We start from the raw sequence: 20,849 nt of genomic DNA on the forward strand, positions 1-20,849 counted from the left end.
ATTGAGAAATAATACACGGTTGGTGGCCACAGACAGTGACTGCACCAGAAAAAGTAAGTTTGGAGGAGTTGGGGCAGAGTGGAATATTAAGGAAAGCATAACAAGGAAAACTGCATATGATATGCACAAACTTAACAGATATGTGCATCTGGGCAGACTTGATTTTGAACTGGTGTGGGGTTTTTTGTTGTTGTTTGGGTATTTTTTGTTTGGTTTGGTTTTGATTTTTTTTTCTTGAGGCATTTATACCACTTGTACACATCTGCTTGGTTTCAAAATCCTGCTTATTTTAAAAAATAAGAATAACATTCACATTAAAAGACCCCACAATCTGGTAACTGTTTGTATCAGTGATTGGTGAGGCATAGTGCAATTAAAGCAAAAATGTTTGCTTAAATTTGATTCTGCTTGAGGAACGAGAACACTCTTCAAACAACAACAACAAACAGTTAGAGTAGAAGAATCCTTGACATGAAGCAAGGGCTGAATTTTTTTTCTTCTTGTTCTGCTGCTCTGTTTTCTTTAAATAAATCAATGCTCTCAGTAATCATATTTTTACAGTCTTTAGAACTGTTAAGAAAAATTAATATGGGTTCCAGAATCTGTTCTAAACATGCAGGACCCTGAATTTATCTTTTTTCATCTCTGATCATTAATTTGTGAAGATGCAGATTAATTAACTACACTTGCTACAGGATACTGGTGTTTTCTTGAACTCACAGAGGGATTCAGTACTTTTTATACTCGAAGTTTTTCCTAGAGAAATGTACGCTTTCACAGACATCATGTTTTGTCAGTAGACGATACTAATCTGTATAACAAAGATCAGGTCCTATTTTTATCTATGCTCATTTTTATTAGTCTCAGACAGACCAATCTGCACCAGAGTATTTGTGGTACAAGGCAGTATCCAAGTTGCACAAGGTGGTGAGATAGCAGTAGGGCAGAGCAGCATTCATGCCGCATTACAGCTGTGGGCTGAGCAGCTGGCTGCTCATCAACCCGTTCCAGCGAGTCAGACATTTCTATCCATGAGCAGGAGGCAGAGCAATGGCAGCACTCTAGCAAAACCTGCTGATTGCATTGTGGGTGAACCAAATACTAACACAAACATTCGTATTTCCCCAAGGAATTAACAGCTCTGCCCTGAGGCAGGCACAGGCATTTGCTATCTAAGCAGCCATAAACTATAACACAGCCTTACTAAACTGCTTTTGGATGAATTCAGAAACAAACCAAACATTCTTTCACATGCCTTTGAGAATAACTTTGATGGATACAGCTAAAAAGCTGGTGGAATTGAGAACACTCTTACCTAAACACACTCGCCCTGTTCCATCGAGTGTCAGCCCTTCCGGGCACTCGCAGTGGAATGAGCCTCTGCTGTTAACGCACCGCCCATTGGTACAAACCCCCGGGAAAACCTCACACTCATTTACATCTGTTGGGGAAACAAGAAGCTGAGTTATATTGCAAGTGGAAGAAGACAACTACAGCTTTATTGAGAATTCAAGCTACATGAAAGAAAGCAAGAGGCTTTCATCCATACTGTATTAGAGTCTGAACAGTGCTCTGAACAAGTGCCTGGCCTAGTCTCAAGGGACTCTTGCAAGATCTTCAAGTCATAGGGCCCGAAGATGCCACATTCTCTTCTCTAAGACAAGATGATGGATGTGGCTGAGAAAAGCAAAATCTAAAGGGATCAAAGGTATTTTGAAGGAGCAATTCCATTGTGTTTGTATTATTTTGATATTCTCCAACAAACAGCGGAACATAACTTTTCCCAGCAGTCAGTAACCGTTTGTGAAGGCATTCATCTCAGATTAACATGATTATGTATGACATAAACAACAACATAATAAATCCCCTTTTATCTCATTTTGAAAGAAAAAAAAAAAAAGTGACATCTTGAGTAAGAAGCAAAAACTTCACCTTCACAGGTTATACCCTTCACTCTGGCAAATCCTCTTGAGCAAGCTGGGTCTGGAATCAAGCCAGAAAGATATATCACTGCTTTAGTATGACAGAAACACAGGAGTAAATAATTTTAAAATGAATGTATCTTCAGAATTCTCAAATAATTTGACTGTACAGGGTGGTGAGTGCTCTAGCCTCAATCAAGAAAAGTACTGAGTCATATGTATTACTTAAAACAAGTGAATAGACGAGGAAATTAAATCTTAAACAATTACTTTCCTATGTGCATTCCTTAGTGGGGATGAGAATCCTCAGCATCTCATTCTATCAGTCTCTGCACTCAGATGCAGCTGAAAGGTAAATTGCCTGTAAACTGGCCTGAAGATTTAAAACTTTAGTGATGCCAGTTATCACTAATGGCTTTTTTCCCCACTGCAGCTTAATAAAGGATCTGAGCAATAACATTATTTTAGGATATGCATGTAAAATGTAGCATGATTTAGTGATATGAAAGCTTGCTGAAATTTAATTAGTCAGAGAATATAAAATTAAATGGCCAAATGTACCCAGTCTGAGATAATTAGGTCTCTAGATTCCTGGGGTTTTATTAGTTTTACCAGTCTAACCTGACAGTTGCTGCTTCCTGGAGTCCAAAGTAATACCTTTGCTTGATGCTGCCCTGCACAGTTAAGAGCTCAGTTGGATATTGTTTGCAACATGGTTGTTAGATGTGATACACGTGCCTAAAGTTACTGTTCCAATTAGAAATGAAAGGCTATAACATCCTGACGCTGGTTCAACTGCAAGTGGCATTATTCAAACCTTATGGGGAGAATGCATTACAGTATTTCTCCACAAACTAGAGCAAACAGTGAACATTCCCACTTGCAACTTCTAGACCTAACCTGTAATCTAATAGCAGTACTATTCTGCAATAAATAATTGTACATAAGCTATGTATTTGAAAACAGATGAAAGAATTGTTAACAGCCCACAACATAAAAAGCCCTCAAGACTTTTACCAGATATTTCACTTTATTATTGTAGTCTTTACTTCCCTACACCAATGCACAGTCCCTGTGGAGATGAAACATATGTCATTAATAAAAGATTTATTCACATGTTATTTCCTAGTAACTTCAAAGCTATTAGAATGATCTCTGATGGTGGAGATCATAAATGATGCTAAATAAGAGAATTTCATTTTACTTTTTTTTTGTGTGTGTTGTCTGTTTACTTGTTTTCTATACAGAATATGATAAGAATCTATCTTGTGGTGTTTCCTCTCTTATTCCAAAAATGCAGGGTACGAGGGCATACCTAATTCACACCGCTCACATGGGCTGCCCCAAGCTGCTCCTAAGGTAGCACAGCATTCAGATTTCAGTGTAGCACCATTGATGTTGACTTCACAGCGGCTGTCTTGGATGTTAAGCCAGCAAGTTCCCTTCAGGCTATCTGCAGCGGAACAAAAAACGATACAGAATTGTCACAGCAAAAAGAGTTGGCACGCCATGTCCATGCCACCAGCAGACAGAGTACCAAGGGAGTGCAGACTTCAATCAGTGCAGTTTTCCATCAGAGTTATTTTGTACGTATTTTAGACTAGCAGTGGCAGAAAGAAATAGCACTATTACTACAAGGAACCAATAAAGCACACTGCTTGAGCCATTTTATAGCCTAGGTCTCAATGCTACCAGAGATCCTTCAGAAACCACAGTGTATTTATTATTTGTTTATTTTGATAACTGATCAGTTTAAAATACAGAAGTTACAACAAAAGCAGGGATCATAACCTGTGACTCTCCCTTCCAGCCGACTACCTGAACCACTGGTTTATGAAATCCAGGTGCTCTTGCCTCTCTCTCACTCAGTTAACCTTCAAGGAAAAAAAAAAAAAAAAACAAACAACAACTTAAATATGTGGGGAATAGGGGTGTGCTATATCATTTTAGGGGTCTGAACATGCCTGTTAGGTTATAGTCGACTCTCTGTTCCTGAGGGCTCAGCTCCAGCACACCCACCTCCTGAATCACAAACTAGATTGCCAGGCTGGGAAAGCAGGCCAGCTCAGGGAAAACCCACTCCAGTAAGTGCCCAGGCACACCAGGCAGCACCTCCCGACTGACAGGCACTGAGCAGGGGGCAGATTTTCAGCCACAATTGTTGTCTCTGCTGCCAGAAATCCTCTGGAATTCTTTTTTAGGTACTCAAATCTTCCGTTCTTAAAACATGGTTTCAGTGCCCAAGCCACTTTTTAAAATGTTAGATCTTAAATCAGTTACATACTTTAGAAGTTGCACCTAGAGCACCTTTGCTCTGTACCTTCACAATGTTACACTCAAATGGTACAGAATTTCTTGAAGCAGACAACAACCTTTGTAATCAGATAGCAAAAGTAGTCTGTAAAGATTTAACCCAGACTGGGACGTCAGCCTGGGTAAAGTTTAAATGCATGTGCATACACAGAGTTCAAAGCAAAGTTAAGTGGCCCAAATGAATTTAATGAGATGACTAATGAAAGAGGAATAGGATTTGGTTTTAAGATTTACGTATAAGTACAAAAACCCGGACTATGTATAGGGTGCTGTTGATCAGTGTTACTAATACATCATGTTTAGGAACAATGTGCTTAAGATAGAATCATTTCAGCTTACTTTTTTCAAACAACTTTAACTTTTCTACAAAATTTTTATGTTAGAAAATTATGTGGACTACAGAGAGCACAACCCTTCTTTGGCTGAAGTAACTGGAAAAAAATTTGCCCAGGAATGTGACAGGAGCCGGCTCTAGAAACTCAGCAAGGTGCTTTAGTGTAAAACAGTTGTATTATTTAGGTTACTGTTGGTCTAAAACATGTAGGGCAGAACACTTAAGCAAGTGCACAAACTAACAAGGGGTGTAGAAGCATGGAAAATGCATCTTTTCCACACCCTAATCAGCCTTAAACCAACATTCAAGACATGGATTAACATAACAAGACTGAAGATGAAACCTCGACAGTCATTAGCTGGGTTGGCTCTTAACCAGTCATCAGATGGGTATGTCCTTGTTCATCCTATGTCCCAAATTCAGGGATCAACCTTGGGAGAAGGAATATAGGTTCTTCAGCTGCTCTTTTACACAACATCCAGCTTGTTGCCCATATTTTGATGATTCTGCTTTATGTTTTCAAAATGTAAATGCTTCCATTGCTTTATTCACTAGAAGCTTCTTGAGCTCAATATTATTTATTTTTAGTAGCCAACTTTACAGGATGGAAAAATCAAACTAGTATCTCAAAAATCACTTAAACTATACAGATCAGCTGGTGACTTCTCTCACATCAGCTGCATCTATATTATCCTGCCAAAGTCTGCTTGTCTTATCTTTTTCAGTCTATGAGTTAATTTCCTTTATTTTACATAATCTCTCTTGTCCAGAAAAAAAAATCTACTATGGGCAGTAACTGTGAGTTTTGCTTTGGTTAAAAAGCTATTATCCAGCATCAAAGCATTCTTTCTGTTTTTTTGCATCTCTTTGATTCCGACTTGAAGAAGAATATATGCATACTACAGGCAGATGGCAGCCTGCTGATTATGCAATGTATGAATTCCACAAATCTTGACTAAAACATGAATAAAAAGCATATATTAAGTGCATATTTCAAAAAGCACAAATGGCAGTATCCCTACTATATGTGCAATTCCCAAAATAGCAATGCAACACTTGTATAACTGACAGATTATTTCAAAAACAATTTCACATTTTTCCTCTAAGGCTGCAGACTCAATACTGCAAACGCTGTCAGTGTGCAAGCAAAATAAATGCAATATACATCAGCATTTTTTGCTGAATGCTTTTATTGTAACTGCTAAACTAACAACCCTCATTTACTGGAGGTTTGATCTTAAATTTGAGTGCAAATCTTGTGACTTGAATTCTGACTGGAATTTGAGCAAGTCATTTTTTCTCTAACTAGAAAGGTTCAAAGAAGGAGGCAAATGGATCATGCCCGTACTCAACTTCTACAGATAATATGGATGCAAATGGCTAAAGCCACCTGGTTCTTCAGCCTTGAGGATGAGCAGACTGAGCAAAAGAACCAGAGGAAGTGACAAACTGAAGTCTTCTGTCCACAAACTGTGTAAAGAAGGCCATATAATTTCTCCATATAAAAGCAGTCTGATGTGTCCACAAGATGGTAAAAATCAGCAATAACACCAACAAACACATTGGAGAAATAAATTGTAAAACCAAATTAACAGTGATGTTATGTCAACCCCTTTTTATTCTAATCTTGTTGTTATGTGCCTTTATTTTAAAATTTTGTGCCATTTTTAAGTTCGATAACTTTAATCATCATCGAGAGAAAGAGAAAAAAGAAAAAGCAAGAAAGAGAAAGAGAGAGAGAAGGAGAGAGAGAAAGAAGGAGAGAAAGAAAAAAACTGTAAAATGTAGGACTGATTGTGATTCTGATACGAGAGCAAATTTGAAATTAAAGAAAAACTAGAGAGGGGTCATAATCTGTCATTACTGTACTTTGATCATTCTTATAAGACTGCAACACATGCCCAAACTACAGCATTTATTTTAGCCATACATTTATGTTTTGTCATATGCTTTTCGTATCTGATGCTACAGGAAAGCTTTACAGGAACAATCTGCTAAAAAGAGTAAGGCAAATACATTCAATTTAAAAGTCTTTCACTGCAGTGGTAATGGGGAAAAAAACCCTTGCTTTACTGTGGAGATGTAAAATGACTTACATAAGACAAGAGCATTTGCAAGTTTTTCACACAGTAAAGTACCTGTAACTTCCAACCCCTTAGTCACTTTTCAATAATCCAGTCTGCCCTCCTCTCTTCAGTACCAATTCCAAAGGAAGTTTTGCCAAGGTATAAAATCGTACAACTGGGCTCTAGCTCTATCAGTATAAATCTGTATGCCTGGCATTAGCTATAATTCTGATCCTTCTTTCTTAACATATTCTCCCCTGTGGTACAGAAAACTCTTCCTGAGATGACTGTGGTCAACAAAAAAAAAAAAAAAAAAAAATTAGGCTTCCAGTGTATAGATGACTCACATTCTTCACTTTTTATCTGATTGTTCAGGTATTTTTTTCTTTACATTTTATGTTACTTATCATTAATATTCAGGCCAAATGGAACATTGCATGGGAAACATTCCAATGGAAACAATTTGCAAAGTAAATCCAGAACATTGTTACAATTAGGCCCCTAGTGAATTTGTAGCACCTTTGGATGTGGAAATACAAGAAGAATAACGACAAGCAGTACAAAAAACGTAAGTTAGTCTAGTGAAGAAATACCAAGATATTAGCACAATGCAAAAAAAGAACAAAGCAAATACAAAATTTTACTGGCTAGTGATGCTACAAGGAAATCTAAGAGAAGACCTAGGCACAAAAGTAACATTCACTTCAAAAACATATTGGGGCATACATGGGCTCAATTGTTAAATGGGAACTTGCGTCTTTGCATTCAATTTCCTATCTAAGAAAATCTTGGCAAGGCAAGAAAGTTGAACCAAGGACACCAGACAAATCCATCTTAAAATAAAAGGAACATTTAAAATTAGCACCATGCAGTTACAACACTCAAATCCAATTTATCCCACATATCCTACAATGACTTCAATTATGTTACACAAATAAGATGAAACAATGGCAGCTTGTGATCACCTGAGAAGTACACGTCTCCAATCCTTTGAGCTTTATTGGAAAGGCAAGAAAAAAACATCAACGAATGGTTTCCAAAGATAATACCAACAACATCTTGCAGACAACTGTTGCTGCTAGTTCTAGTAAAATCTGTGCAGTGCTTTGCTTTTTTTTTCAATGCAACAGAATCCTCAGAGGGTGCTAACATTATTTATTTATGTAAATATATATTTTGTGTATGTATATATGTAAAACCAGGACAATACTCATGTGTTTGCTTCAGAGGCAGTGATCTGGAAAAACTCAGATCTCTCTTACCTTTACCAGCTTCCTGCAAAAGAGGTAAAGTAAGAAACTGTGCTATAATGAAAAAGCCATTAATGTCTCCTTATAGCTAGGGAAGTCAGTCTTCACAATCCATGAAGGGTGTTCTGAACTGATGAGATGTGCTTTCCTATCATTATTTGAGTTCGTGTTCCTCCAGATTTACTTGCTTTCTTGTCCCAGATTTAAAAGTGGCCAAAGAACCGAGTGACCATTTCTGCTTTGGAGTTTTTCAACTACCAGACTAATCACCTTCAGCTTTACTCAGAATCTTATTCTTCCAAAGGACAAGATAATTCCTATTAAGACACCCCACTCTTTCCCACCAATTGATACCTGCATTTCACCACTTTTGCCATAGTTTGGACATCCTCATGAATTATGCTTCTCTCAGTTTTTTCCTGCTTCCATGGAAATAATTAAATGAGTATGTGATTCTTTAGTCTTACCTACAGAACCAGACATATTGTCTGTTATCATGGGGAAATTATCTAAATGCATTCTTTTCTTGCTTTATTAATCAATATGATCAATGTTTTCCGAGTTATTAAGAAAAGGGAAAATAACGTAAGGAAACACTCACCAATACATATCAGTCCTGTAGAGTCCAACTTGCTGCCAGGTGAACATTCACAATTGAAAGATCCAAGATTGTTCCTACAGGCACCATTGACACATGGGCTGCTTTCACATTCATTTATATCTATAATCCAGAAACAAAAGACACTGTTAGAACTACAATCTGCTTCTGGAAAATATTACACAGTATAAATTCCACTGTGGACCATTATCCACCAAGACTGCCTGCTATATTTGCCCCCCCTGCTCCTCTCAGCATAATATTCAAAAGATATAGGGAAAGGCAGGTAGCATGTATGTGCATATGTATAGGAGAGCATATTGTGAAAATGTTAATTAAATGGCTCTTTTTTACGAAGATAGAAATTTTCAACAACTTGGACTATAAAGTTTTCCAGCATCAATTATAACTGTCCTGTAAGAAAATAAAACGCTTTTTTCGTAGAATGCAATGCCTTCCCATCCACAACATGCAGCGCACTAATAAAAGCCTTATTGTTTCTGTCGTTCATGGCTCCATGTAGGCTTTGGAAGAATTCACAAAACCCTTTCAGAAGCAAAATATCACAAAGCTGGCTGTGATTCTCTAGTTCTGGAAAGCATTCAAGAAGTAGGAGTCAAAGCTGGAACATTGTAAATGGTACTTCCGTCTAGCCCGTAACTCCTTCTATTTATTGCCCTTGTGAATTTTTCAAGCCTGTTCACATGTAAGAATAGGACCTCTGAAAACAGTACTATTTGCTGATTATTTTCTTGTAAAGTGAAATTGATTTTAAGGTTAAAACAATACTGGCAAATTTGTTCAAAGAATATTTGCAGAGGCACATCCACCACTTCTTCCTCAACTCAACCAATTTAACTTTTTGATTTGGGTCCTGAACCAAGCGATACATTCTAATCCAACTTGGCAGTTCCTTCAGTAGGCCAGAAATAAAACTGATTAGTGCTTGCTTATATTTGCTAGTAGTGCTTGAGGAATAATGTCATATCTATAAACTAAAACAGTGTGAATCAAATTAATTATAAATTAATGCAGGATCTACTTAAAACAAATTGGTTCTTTACACAACAGGTAGACCAACTGGGAACCCTTGCCCTGTGATGCTGAAAGTCTGCACTAATCAATATTGGCCTGGAAAAGTTCATGGAAGATAAGTTCACTAAGGTCTGTACAAGGCAAAGATCCTGCTTCTGGTGTCAGAGGTCCCTGAACCACAGCTGTTGGAGACTGAAAAAGTATCTTTGGAAAGCAATGTTGTATACTTGCTCTGCTGTCGGTCAGAATGATCTTTGATCAGTATCTGCCATTATGTCTTTGCTTTTATGCAGATATGATTCTCTGTCCAGTTAGCTGCAAGTGCTCTACCCTGCTTTTAGCTAAGATGCAACTTCAGAGAAGTTCCTGTGAGGGACCAGGCAACACATTTTCAGAGTAAAGAAGCACTATCCTGACACAAATGCTACTCAAGAAATTTCAAGCTGCAAGAGCAGAAAGGACCATCAGCTTTTTAAAGAAAAAAAGGTCACAAGGTTTGCATGTTTCTAAATATACAAATTAACATTTTATTGGAAATGAACAAAAAGCTTTGTCTGAATTTTTTAAAGGCAAAATTAAAATCTAGTCTGTCTCAGACACCCAATGAAAAAGATTACAGGTGAAGTGCTTGAAGATTGCTGCAGCTATTTATAGCTGAAAACAAGGGATTTTCATGTAAAGTGTCCCACAGTTTTAACAGCTGGCAGCTCAACCCCACACACACAACCAATGTGCAGGACAAGACACTGTAATAAGGAGATAGCATATTCATAATATTAAAAAAAAAAAGCATTAAACTTAAAATACAACACATTTATAGAGGCAATATCATCTTGTAATTCCTATCTTTAGTTCTCCCTGTTACTTAGCAAGTTAGGTTTAGAATTTATTTTCTTCTAGGAAAACACATCTTGTATTTCAGGTTTTCAGAGTTAACAAGAAACCCAAACCTATCAAAAACTAGTTGAGGGCTACACTTGGACAGTGTCCCCAAAGCTACAACCAAAGATAAGTAAGTGGAGACAGAGGGGCTAAGGCATCTAGAGGTCAACACCTCATGACGACTGAAGCAGCTCTCTTGACTTCATGGGCCATGTTATCCATTCTCTGCCCAAAGACAGTGAAAGGGGAGAAAAAAACTCAAACTGAACGTACGAGAGAGCAAAAACAGGGAAGAACAGAAAGACAATACATCATTGTCAGAGCTGGCCACTTTCTACACTGCGAGAACTGCCTGCCCATTTCAAGTCAAAGTCAGACGATCTAGTCTAAATCTTCACTCAAATTTGCATCAAACCTTATTTGGCAAAACAGCTGAGTCAATCTGCCAGGTTGCTGCTCTCCACAGGGGACATTTCCCTTCATCCTTCCTCCTCCTTCCTCTCCCAATCTCAGTTTCTACCGTTCTCAAGCACCAGTGACAGCCCCTCACTGATCTCACAGACAAATAGTCACTTTCCGTCTCCTGAGATGAGAACAGCAGAAGCTGGTCGAGAAGACTGTGGGTGAGGGAAGATGTATCACAGAACCAGACTCTTCCACATTTCCCTTTACCCTAGTGCATGGCAAGGCATACTCATCCCATTTCTCTCTACAGAGCAGAAAGAGGGAGAGCAGCTTTCACTGAGGACGGGGTATCCATATCTGGAGGCATTAACTTCTGGTCATTTATAAATCAATCATGTGACTATGCCCTAGGCCTCTGACCCTGAAAAAAACAGTTTGTTACTTTCTGCTTTTGACAGGATTCAGCACTATGCTAGGAAAAAAAGAAACAAACAAATAAAAGAAACAAAACCCAAATCAAATTATTTTGGGCATCAACAAGTTTGTAATATTGCATTGGCTTTTTTTCCAAAACTACCATTCAGGAAAAAAAAAAAAAATAAAGGATGAATGCATTTCAGCACTAGTGCTCTGCTGAAACAGTCAAAAAAGTGTCATATGCACAATTTAAACAAACACCAAAAATTGTTTCCGTGCACCTTATAAGGTAATTTTAACAAGAATGAGAAATAAAGCAAATTGATTTTAATACTGTTTTATATTTTAAAATGAAAGCCAATGTGTTTGAAAATATTAATCAGTTTTTTTTAAAAAAACAATTTCTTAAGTGAGTGTAAGTTGTAAATATCAGAGAAACAAAAATTGAAACAGTCCACTGTACATTCCTGGAAATGAACTTCAAAGCACATCTGGTTTATGTTTAGCTAGTTATGTCACTGGAAACACAATTTAAACCACAGAATTTGTTGTAAAAATATCAGCTTTCACAGCCTCTGGAGCCTTGAACAATGCCCCCACTCCCCACAACAAACTGAAAAAAATTTCAATTGAGCTATAAATGGGAAGAGCGAAGAGTTTTCTTGTTTCTTCACAGTTACTAATGAGAGTCATATTAATTAAAAATATATGTGTAAGTAATAAGCATCGGAGCATTTTCAAAGCACAACACAGAGCTTCTAGCCACGTAAGTTTTTTACAGCTCGTGAACTTCTAAGTCCAAACTGAATTACGTAGTGTTTCTTTGAAAGCAGAATTTGGACAGACAGAGAAATTTATTTCTCTACTGCCAACCCACTCAACATTAGAAAAAATGTAATACATTTAATAGGTTCTATGCACAGTTTTATGCCAAACCCCTCCTGATAAATTTAAGTATCATCTAAATATGAGATTCAAGATGACAAATCCTACTTGACTTATGTATACAAGTTAATGTTGACAATAATATTGAAAGGAATTGGAAATCCTTCAATATTCTGCTCTACAGACAACAAAAAGTTTTAGGTTGATAACAATAAACTATGCTCAGAAACAAAATAATCTTACAAATCTGAAGTTTCAGTTATCAGTTGTTTTTTGTATTGTTTTTTTCTAAATGAGAAAACAGCATTTTTTTTCCTTCCATTAACAAAAAGCTTTATTATTTCAAATATTACTGTGGCATTTATGCCCAATCACAAGCTCATTGTTCAAAGTTCAGCAGACATACAGAAATACGAAATACAGCCAAGAGAAGCACAGCCAGATTTATTCTATGAAGCTGGCTATGTCACAGAATCATAGAATGGTTTGGGTTGGAAAGGACCTTAATGATCAACTGCCATGGGCAGGGACACCTTCTGCTAGACCAAGTTGCCCAAAGCCCCATCCAACCTGGCCTTGAACACTTCCAAGGATGAGGCATCCACAACTTTTTTGGGCAACCTGTTCTAGTGTCTCAGTGCCTTCATGGTGAAGAATTTCTTCCTTCTATCTAATCTCAATCTACTCTCTTTCAGTTTAAAACCATTACCCCTTGTCCTATCTCTACATGTCCTTGTAGGTCCCCTGTAGGTACTGGCAAGGTGCTATAAGGTCACCCTGGAGCCTTCTCTTCTCCATGCTGAACAACGCCAACTCTCTTTGCTTGTATTCACATGAGAGGTGATCCAACGCTCCTCAGATCATCCTCAGAGTCCTTCTCTGAACTCTCCTCAACACGTTCATGTCCTTCTTATGTTAGCGGCTCCAGAGCTGCATGAAATACTCCAGGTGGGGTCTTATGAGAGCAGAGTAGAGGAGCAGCATTGCCTCCCTCAACCTGCTGGTCACACTTCTTTTGATGCAGCCCGGGATACAGCTGGCTCTCTGGGCTGTGAGTGCACATCGCTGGGTCATATTGAGTTTCTCATCAACAAACACCCTCTTTTCAATCACAAGCTAAACCTGATACCACCAGAAAGGGAGATAAGACAGGGACAGATCTATTCTTTTTTTAGGATCTTTTGGAATATCAAATAATACTCCTTCATTAGTCTTTGCAGGAGTCACAGTACAAATATTGCAAATATGCACAGAAGCGTGTTCTTTTATGTATATCTAAAAAGAAATGTTAAAAAAAGAAAACAACAGTAAATGCATTAATTAAAATCTCACCAAACCCACCAAACAGAAACCCAAGCAAACTTACTTAATAAGCCTGAATAATCACCTCAGTAATTATTCTTTCACAAGAAAATATATTTTGATTTATGTAATAACTAGCTTAAATAAGGTGTGTGTGCATTTTCTACCTCATGCTCAGGCTGGCTTGAGTTGTGAAATATCTCAGTTCCTGTATTACTGGATGAATGTCAGACTGTAACATGTTAGTTTGAGTAAATCATACTGGTTCTTTATTCATATTTTTAGAATTCATTCATAAATTGGTAATTTGGGAAATGCACCTAATTCCCTCAGACAAAACGTAAAAGTAGTCACATTACTTAGAAAAACGCACTAAAGTGCAATTAAGAGGGGACATGCCTGCCATTTGGATTTCTGCTAGTATCTTTTCTTCATATACTTTCCTGTGAACCCTATTTTATCTTAACTGTAACTTTTTTTTTTTTTTAATACTATGGCTTGCCATCAGTATCAGCTGGCAATGCTATCTAAAGAAATCACCCTATTCTCAATGAACTATTAATTCAAATGAACAATTAAATTAATTTCCATTCCAGGACAACAGTCCCTCATTCTTTTCTCCACTTACAGTCTCCTCACAAACAAAACAAGATAAGATTTGGTTCACTACATCATGATCCCCAAACTTCTTCTGGAACAAGAGAAAACACTGCATTAATGATAAAAATGTCCAGAAGACAGGAAAGATCACTTTTTTCCCCAAGGCTGCGGTGGCTCAATGAGACCATGAAACCAAATTTTTGTTGTTGTCAAATCCTAATTTCAAGCCTTTATATTAATATTACTTTTATTATCATAATTAAAACAAATTTACATTTTATATTTGAAAATCTATATAAATTTTATTTCAATAATTTTGGCTAGGTTGTTTGAATTCTGGCATCTCATTCGTCTACCATTTGGTCAGTCTTATGCTTTGAAGTTGATGGCTTTGTCATCCTAGTAATGAACTCCTATTCTGTTTCTTCTATCTAGAAGAATCCTTAAGACACGTGCAAACTAGGACACACTGCAAGCCTTTTTCACAGCTAGAAATCTTTGAGTGCATGGAAACTTAACATATAGACAGACCCTGAATAATAAATTTCACCTGTGCATTGTGTATAGATACTAGGCACTGAGACAACTTCCCAGAGAGAGCGCTATAAATCCATGAGCGTATGATGTAAGAAAAGCCCTAATCTAAACAAGTGCTACTGATTTGTAACATACAGGGACAGAAGGAATTTTAACTTTTAAAAGTGACCTCTGAAACAGACATGTACTAAAATATAAAGGAACATAATTTCTTTTGAACAGTAAGGGTGAAGAGGTGAATGAGTTGATACTGCCAGAATTTAAAACATTTTGTGAGACGTTTTGAATGCAAACACATGTTAACTTTTCAAACAGTTGGAGACATTCAAACCACTATTGCCTCCTCCCCATGTTGCCTGGTTCCCCTTCTCTGCTGAAAACTGGCAAAGAGCACAGGAGTGCTCCTCACCTGCTTTGGTTCAAAGACAGCCTGTCCAGCATGTGCTGCTGAGGAGACTGTTTCAGTTAACCTGACTGATCTTAAACAGCAAGAATGGTTTACAGAGTGCTTCCACTTTCCTTGCTATGTGTTTGTTTAGCTGTGTGGCAGCAACTTCTGTCTGATCAGTAATAACAAGCAGCTGAGGAAAATAATGTCTTCCACTGCTTCAGACAAATCGGGATGAAAACATTTGTTCACATAATAGTTATTCCATAGCAAAGGAATACAGCTTCCCCATTGCTCACTCAAATGCAAGAATATTTACTATAAAAACTTTCTAATGATAACAAATATTAAGATTTACACATCATGGAACCAAATAGAACACAAAGCAAAGACCAGTGAAATTCTACTACACTAAATATTAATTAAAAATGGAGGCAAAAGCTAACACTTCTATTTTGACTTTTTCATACAGCCTTAATTTTTTTATAATTAAAACTTCTCATTGGTTTCAGCTATGTAACATTTTCGTTGCTCTAACATCTGTGTTCATTAGTAATATAAGAAAGCAATTTTGATTATACTGTAAAAATAATGGACAATTTTAGTACCCCCAGGTAGTAATATCCAGATCCTGGAATTCAGGCATCACATAGAGCATCGCAAATACCAGAATTTGATCTAGAATTAACTATTGCCAGAGGCTGAATGGAGAAAATAAAGCAGAGACTCTGTGACCAAAATAGATTAATAGTTTAATAGATTAACCTAAATGACAGACTAGGTGTCCCTGCTACATGACCAGAGGCAAGCATATATCCATTTTTATTCCAGCTTAAAAGTGTTTTATCTAAGGAAATGAAAACATTTTAATATAAAAATGAACTGATTACTTTGAAAGAAATTCAATGGCAGGACCCAACACTAAAAATTACTGCAGAGAAATTTAAGAGGATTTACACAATATCTTAGTTCTGTCTTTTCCTCTGATATTCGTCACCACTCTGAATCTCTTGTTATCATTTAGCTTTAACATTAGTTAATAATCAATAAAATTCACACAACTTGCAGATTTTTCACCTTCACATGTGTCTGTCTCAGTGCTGAACACATAACCCTTTGGACAAGTGCAGGTGTAGCTTCCAGGGGTGTTTCGACAGAGACCATTATCACACAGGAGCCCGTTCACTGAACATTCATCAATGTCTGCAAAAAGATGAAGTGGGACATATCAATGAATGCAAATGCCGAGAGATGTCTTCACCTCAACAACTAGCCCATGTTGCTTCCTGGAGCAATAATTATGTTGCTGGATATGCAGTTTTCTACAACAGTGACTGAGCAACGAAAAATGCCAATTCTTTTCAGATTCTCTTTACCAGAAAATCTAGCCCACTTCTAAATTTTTTCATTAGCAGCCTCTAAAAATAGTTCATGGTTAGTTTTAAAATTATAATTACATTTTCCTAGAAAGTCCTTGGGATATCTGTCAGTTGTGTGACTATGTCATCATGACAACTTCATGAAAGTCTATTTGCTTTGAAACCAGCATTTTTTTTAAACAACCAAATAATGGTGTTAGATTACCATTCTAGCCCTGTTTTATAGGCAAACATTGATTTTGTTTTCCATGAAGTGAATATAAGTGTCAAAATCAAAATTGCACAGTGAATGTGTGGCACACATCTCAAGAGTACACATGTACCTCCCCTCCAGAGGTATATTACAGTAAAAAAACCCCTATGATTAAGACCAGGTTATCAAGCACGCTGCATAGGGAAGCCACATAAATTAATATCACTCCCTGAACTCCTCTTATGCTAAGTGCAAATAATGCTAATAAAAAGCAATCAGTCTTCCTCATTGACCTACTGTTTATTTTTTAATAGGAAAAAAAAAATATTTTAATCTACTTTCCTTTAATGCCCATCACATGGCACAAATCCTTAGGTTTATAAAAGAATATTCACAGGATAAGCCATGATAAACCTGGCACTGTCTTCTGTTTCAGGGTGCCTCCTATATTTTGAGTACTTGATTTCTCAAACTTAACCTTGCAACTGAAATCTTAAATCAACTAGATTTTTTAGAGAGTTTATGTTCAAAAATAAAAAAGAAAAACAAGAATGCAATATAATTACAATCTGGAAGCTTTTGGTTTCTCAAACACATTAGATTTTGCGAGCTATGCTTATAAAGTCCTTTAGGATTCGGACAAGTCTAAATTTCCACAGATGATGAATCTGATATTTAAGTTTGGCAGCTGTGAAGAAACTCTTCTAAACTAACTTGTCCTTAATCTAGCTTCATCTGATTTTAACTAAATAAAGGAGGATGGATTTGGAATTTGACATTTTCAAAGGCAACAGACTTTAATTTTGAGCTTCTTGTCATATGATCCCTTAACCCAACTAGCAGTATTATGAACATATTATTTCCTTAGGGTCTCACAGAATAACTTCAGTTTTGGACTGTAACCTATGGTGATATGCACTGTAAAAACAGAGAACGATATAGTTCATTCTCTTGAAACACTTAAAACTGACAAAAAATACTGTCTGTATTCTGTCTGATGACCATTTTTATTTCCTGGCAGCTCATAATCTTTATCATTAATAAAAGGATTTCAACTTTTTATTTGTGTGTTCATTATTTTTTTTTTTTGTGCAAAAGTTCTACTAGCTAAAAATAAATGCATCTTCACAGTCAGTATGCTGTATTTTTATTTAAATAATTAAAGAGACATGTACCTATACTAGCACTTACATAATCCCAACTGTAACTAGATAAATAAAATCCCTTGCAATAAAATCCATTTGGAAAATGAATATTATGTGAAGTATTTAAAAAAAACCACCAATAGTTTTTGGCAGCAGTGCCTTTCCTGCCAAAAGGTCATATACGACAGTAACTAGCTGCAAAATTCCTTAAGTCAAGCAGATAAAAAGAAACACTTTTATTACTTTGTGTTTGCTTTGCATCACTAGGTAGGAATGTTTGGTATTGAAATAATACCACAGTTATATAGTATAGGTTTTCCCTACCAAAAATGGTGGTGTTTTGTTGACCACAAATACCAGTGATAGGTCAGTATCAACTTTCAAGTGTAGAGAGAAATAATTACCCAAAATAAACACATCAGATGGCAGGATGATACTTAAGACTTTCTAATGGCTTCAGATAGATTTTCATTAGCTTTTAATATAAACAAACTTCAGTTTTCTATTTAGAATTACAGGACTATAACAGGACTATAAGCAGTATTACTGTACAATGTACCTGTGGCATAATACACTCTTTTTGGGTGTAAGAATTCTTAAAAGAAAAAAAAAAATACTGAGTTTCATGTATGACCACAAATAATAAAATAAATTACACAGAGAGTGAAATGTATAACATATGTATCTTCTGCTGGGTATACTTAAACACTTGCAGAAATCTAGATACTGTAACAACAGTCTCCTATAAACTCAAAGTGAACCACAAAGACAAATAGAAGTTTCTGAAGTGAATCATTCCTGTATACTGGTGACCTGAAATTCTGAAGATTAAAAGAAGAGCTGTTGAACTTGAGCTCACTGTTCAGACATGATTTGTGAAATCCTAAGAGTCGGTTGTTGCTTCTCATGAGCTGAAGCTTTCAGAAATTAGACAACTAAGTGTGAAGCAATACATTTTGCTGTATTTGTGTAACTTAGGGACACAACAAACTATTGCATAGTGAAGAAATTGTGTATGTATACTACCAGTTATCACCCATTATGACAATCATAGCAATCTGTTACATTTCATCATGCAAAATTGTTACCTTTAGCTCTTGATAAATTATCATCCAGCTTTGAAAGAAACCCATTTTAGGTGGTCTTTACAAATGTATGACATTAAAATGTAACGAAAATGATACATGCTTTTGAGAAAATTAATTCCTAATCTGCAACGATATGTCCTGCAGTACAGTAGTAGCCCCCACCAAATAACAGAAGAATACACCTGTAAGAATATTAGTTATGCAGTGACTGAGAAAAGCAGTTTCGTTAGAGAATTTTTGCATTTTTATTGTAGCTTTACGAAGCAGATGTCTTGCAAACTAAATTAGGCCAAATTAGCATCAATATAGTGATGAATTATTCAAAGGCAATAAAAAAAACTGGGCAACTTACCCACACAATTTCTTCCAGAAGGACTAGGCTCATAGCCACTGTTACAGTTACAACGATAGCTGCCACGTAAGTTTTCACAAATTCCATTAGAGCAAATATCAGGATCCAATGCACACTCATTAATATCTGTATTAACACAACACAGAAGATAACCAGATACTGAAAGATATGAAAAACCTATGCGATAGATGTGGATAATATCTGACTTACTGGATATTGGGGCTGCCATTCAGACCAAGGGTACAGCAAGGTTGCAGCCAGAAGGCTAGAATAAGTGATTATTTCCATCTATTTGACACTAGTGAGGCCAAACCTGGAATACTATGCCTAGTTTTGGGCCATTTCATGATGTTCACATGGGCCCACTGCTCAAGACTGTCAAGGACCCTCTGGATGGTATCTCTTGACTCTAGCAAAATCAACCATACCAGTCAGCTTGGTGTCATATACAAACTTGCTGAGGGTGCTCTCAATCCCACTACCTTTGTCATTTATGAAGACATTAAACAGTATTGGTCCCAGTATAGACTGCTGAGGGACATCTAGTCCTTGGCTGTAACTCTTTTCACATGATCATCCAGCCAATTCGTTACCTGTATAACAGTCCATCCATCAAACCCATCTATCTCTAATTTAGTGGAGAGAAAATAATGTTGTGGGGTACGGTATCAAAGGCCTTAGAGAAGTCAGGGTAGATGATATTAATAGCTCTACCCTTGTCCACTGGTTCAGTAACTCCATTGTACAAGGCCACCAGACTAATCAGGCACAATTTGTCTGTGGTGAAGCCACATTTGTTGTCATAAATCACCTTTGTCTTTCATGTTTTGAAATAACGTCCAGGAGGATCTGGTCCTTGATCTTACTGATCTCATTCTTTCCTTGATCTCACTGATGTGAGACTGACGGGTCTGTAATAACCAGGGTCCTTCTTTTTACCCTTTTTAAAAAAAATGGGTGAGATATTCACTTCTCTGCACTCACTGGGGACTTCACCTGACTGCCATTCTTCAAATATGATACAGGATAGAGTGGCTTAGCAACTAATCTGCCAGTTCCATCAGGACCCTGGGATGCATCTTGTCATGTCCCATGAACTTGTGTATGTTCAGATTCATCAGGTTGTCTTGAGCCTGATCTTCTCCTATGATGGGAGGGACTTTCTTCGCCCATCCTTGATCCCAGAGACTTGAGAGAGATGAGAAGAATGATTACCAGTGAAAACTCTGGCAAAAAAAAATGTTAGTATCTCAGCCTTCTCCATGTTGGTTGTCACTATTTCTCCTGTGTTATTTATGGTGTTTGTTTGTGTCTGTGCACATTTTATTGTAATCTTCCTTTTCTGCCTCATGTACCTATAGAAGCCTTTCGTATTCTTTACATTTCTTACCAAACTCATCTCCAGCTTTGCCCTGGCTTTCCTGATCTCATCCTTAAACATCTGTGCAGCATCCCTGTTTTCTTCCCAGGATACATGTCCCTGGTTCTATTGCCTTTGCATTTCCGTCTTACACTTTAGTTTGACCAGGAGGTCCTTACTCAGCCTTGCTGGTCTCCTGACTTCCTTGCCTGATTTCTTACATGTGGGAATAAAGAGCTCCTGCGACCTACAGAAAACGACCTTAAAGAGCTGCCAGCTCTCTTCTGTTACTTTATCCCTGAGGGCAGTTTCCCAGGGGTCCCATCCACTAATTTCTTAAACAACTGAAAGTTTGCTCTCCTAACATTCAGAGTCCTGTCTTCACTCTTTACCTGGCC

At 37.0% G+C, this 20,849-nt stretch overlaps 1 protein-coding gene across 1 annotated transcript in view; it reads right to left on the bottom strand.

The window, feature by feature from the left end:
• FBN2 (fibrillin 2) overlaps window positions 1–20,849 on the bottom strand; it is a 165,579-nt gene that overhangs the window by 71,087 nt on the left and 73,643 nt on the right. Inside the window, exons 18-23 of the mRNA XM_065045711.1 lie at window positions 19,092–19,217; window positions 16,012–16,137; window positions 8,487–8,606; window positions 3,238–3,375; window positions 1,933–1,983; window positions 1,316–1,441 (exon numbers count right to left, since the gene is read on the bottom strand). Coding sequence (XP_064901783.1) covers window positions 1,316–1,441; window positions 1,933–1,983; window positions 3,238–3,375; window positions 8,487–8,606; window positions 16,012–16,137; window positions 19,092–19,217 — 687 coding nt within the window. The remainder of the gene's footprint in view (window positions 1–1,315; window positions 1,442–1,932; window positions 1,984–3,237; window positions 3,376–8,486; window positions 8,607–16,011; window positions 16,138–19,091; window positions 19,218–20,849) is intronic.

The sequence above is a fragment of the Columba livia genome, chromosome Z, assembly GCF_036013475.1.
Source record: "Columba livia isolate bColLiv1 breed racing homer chromosome Z, bColLiv1.pat.W.v2, whole genome shotgun sequence".
Lineage (NCBI taxonomy): Eukaryota > Metazoa > Chordata > Aves > Columbiformes > Columbidae > Columba > Columba livia.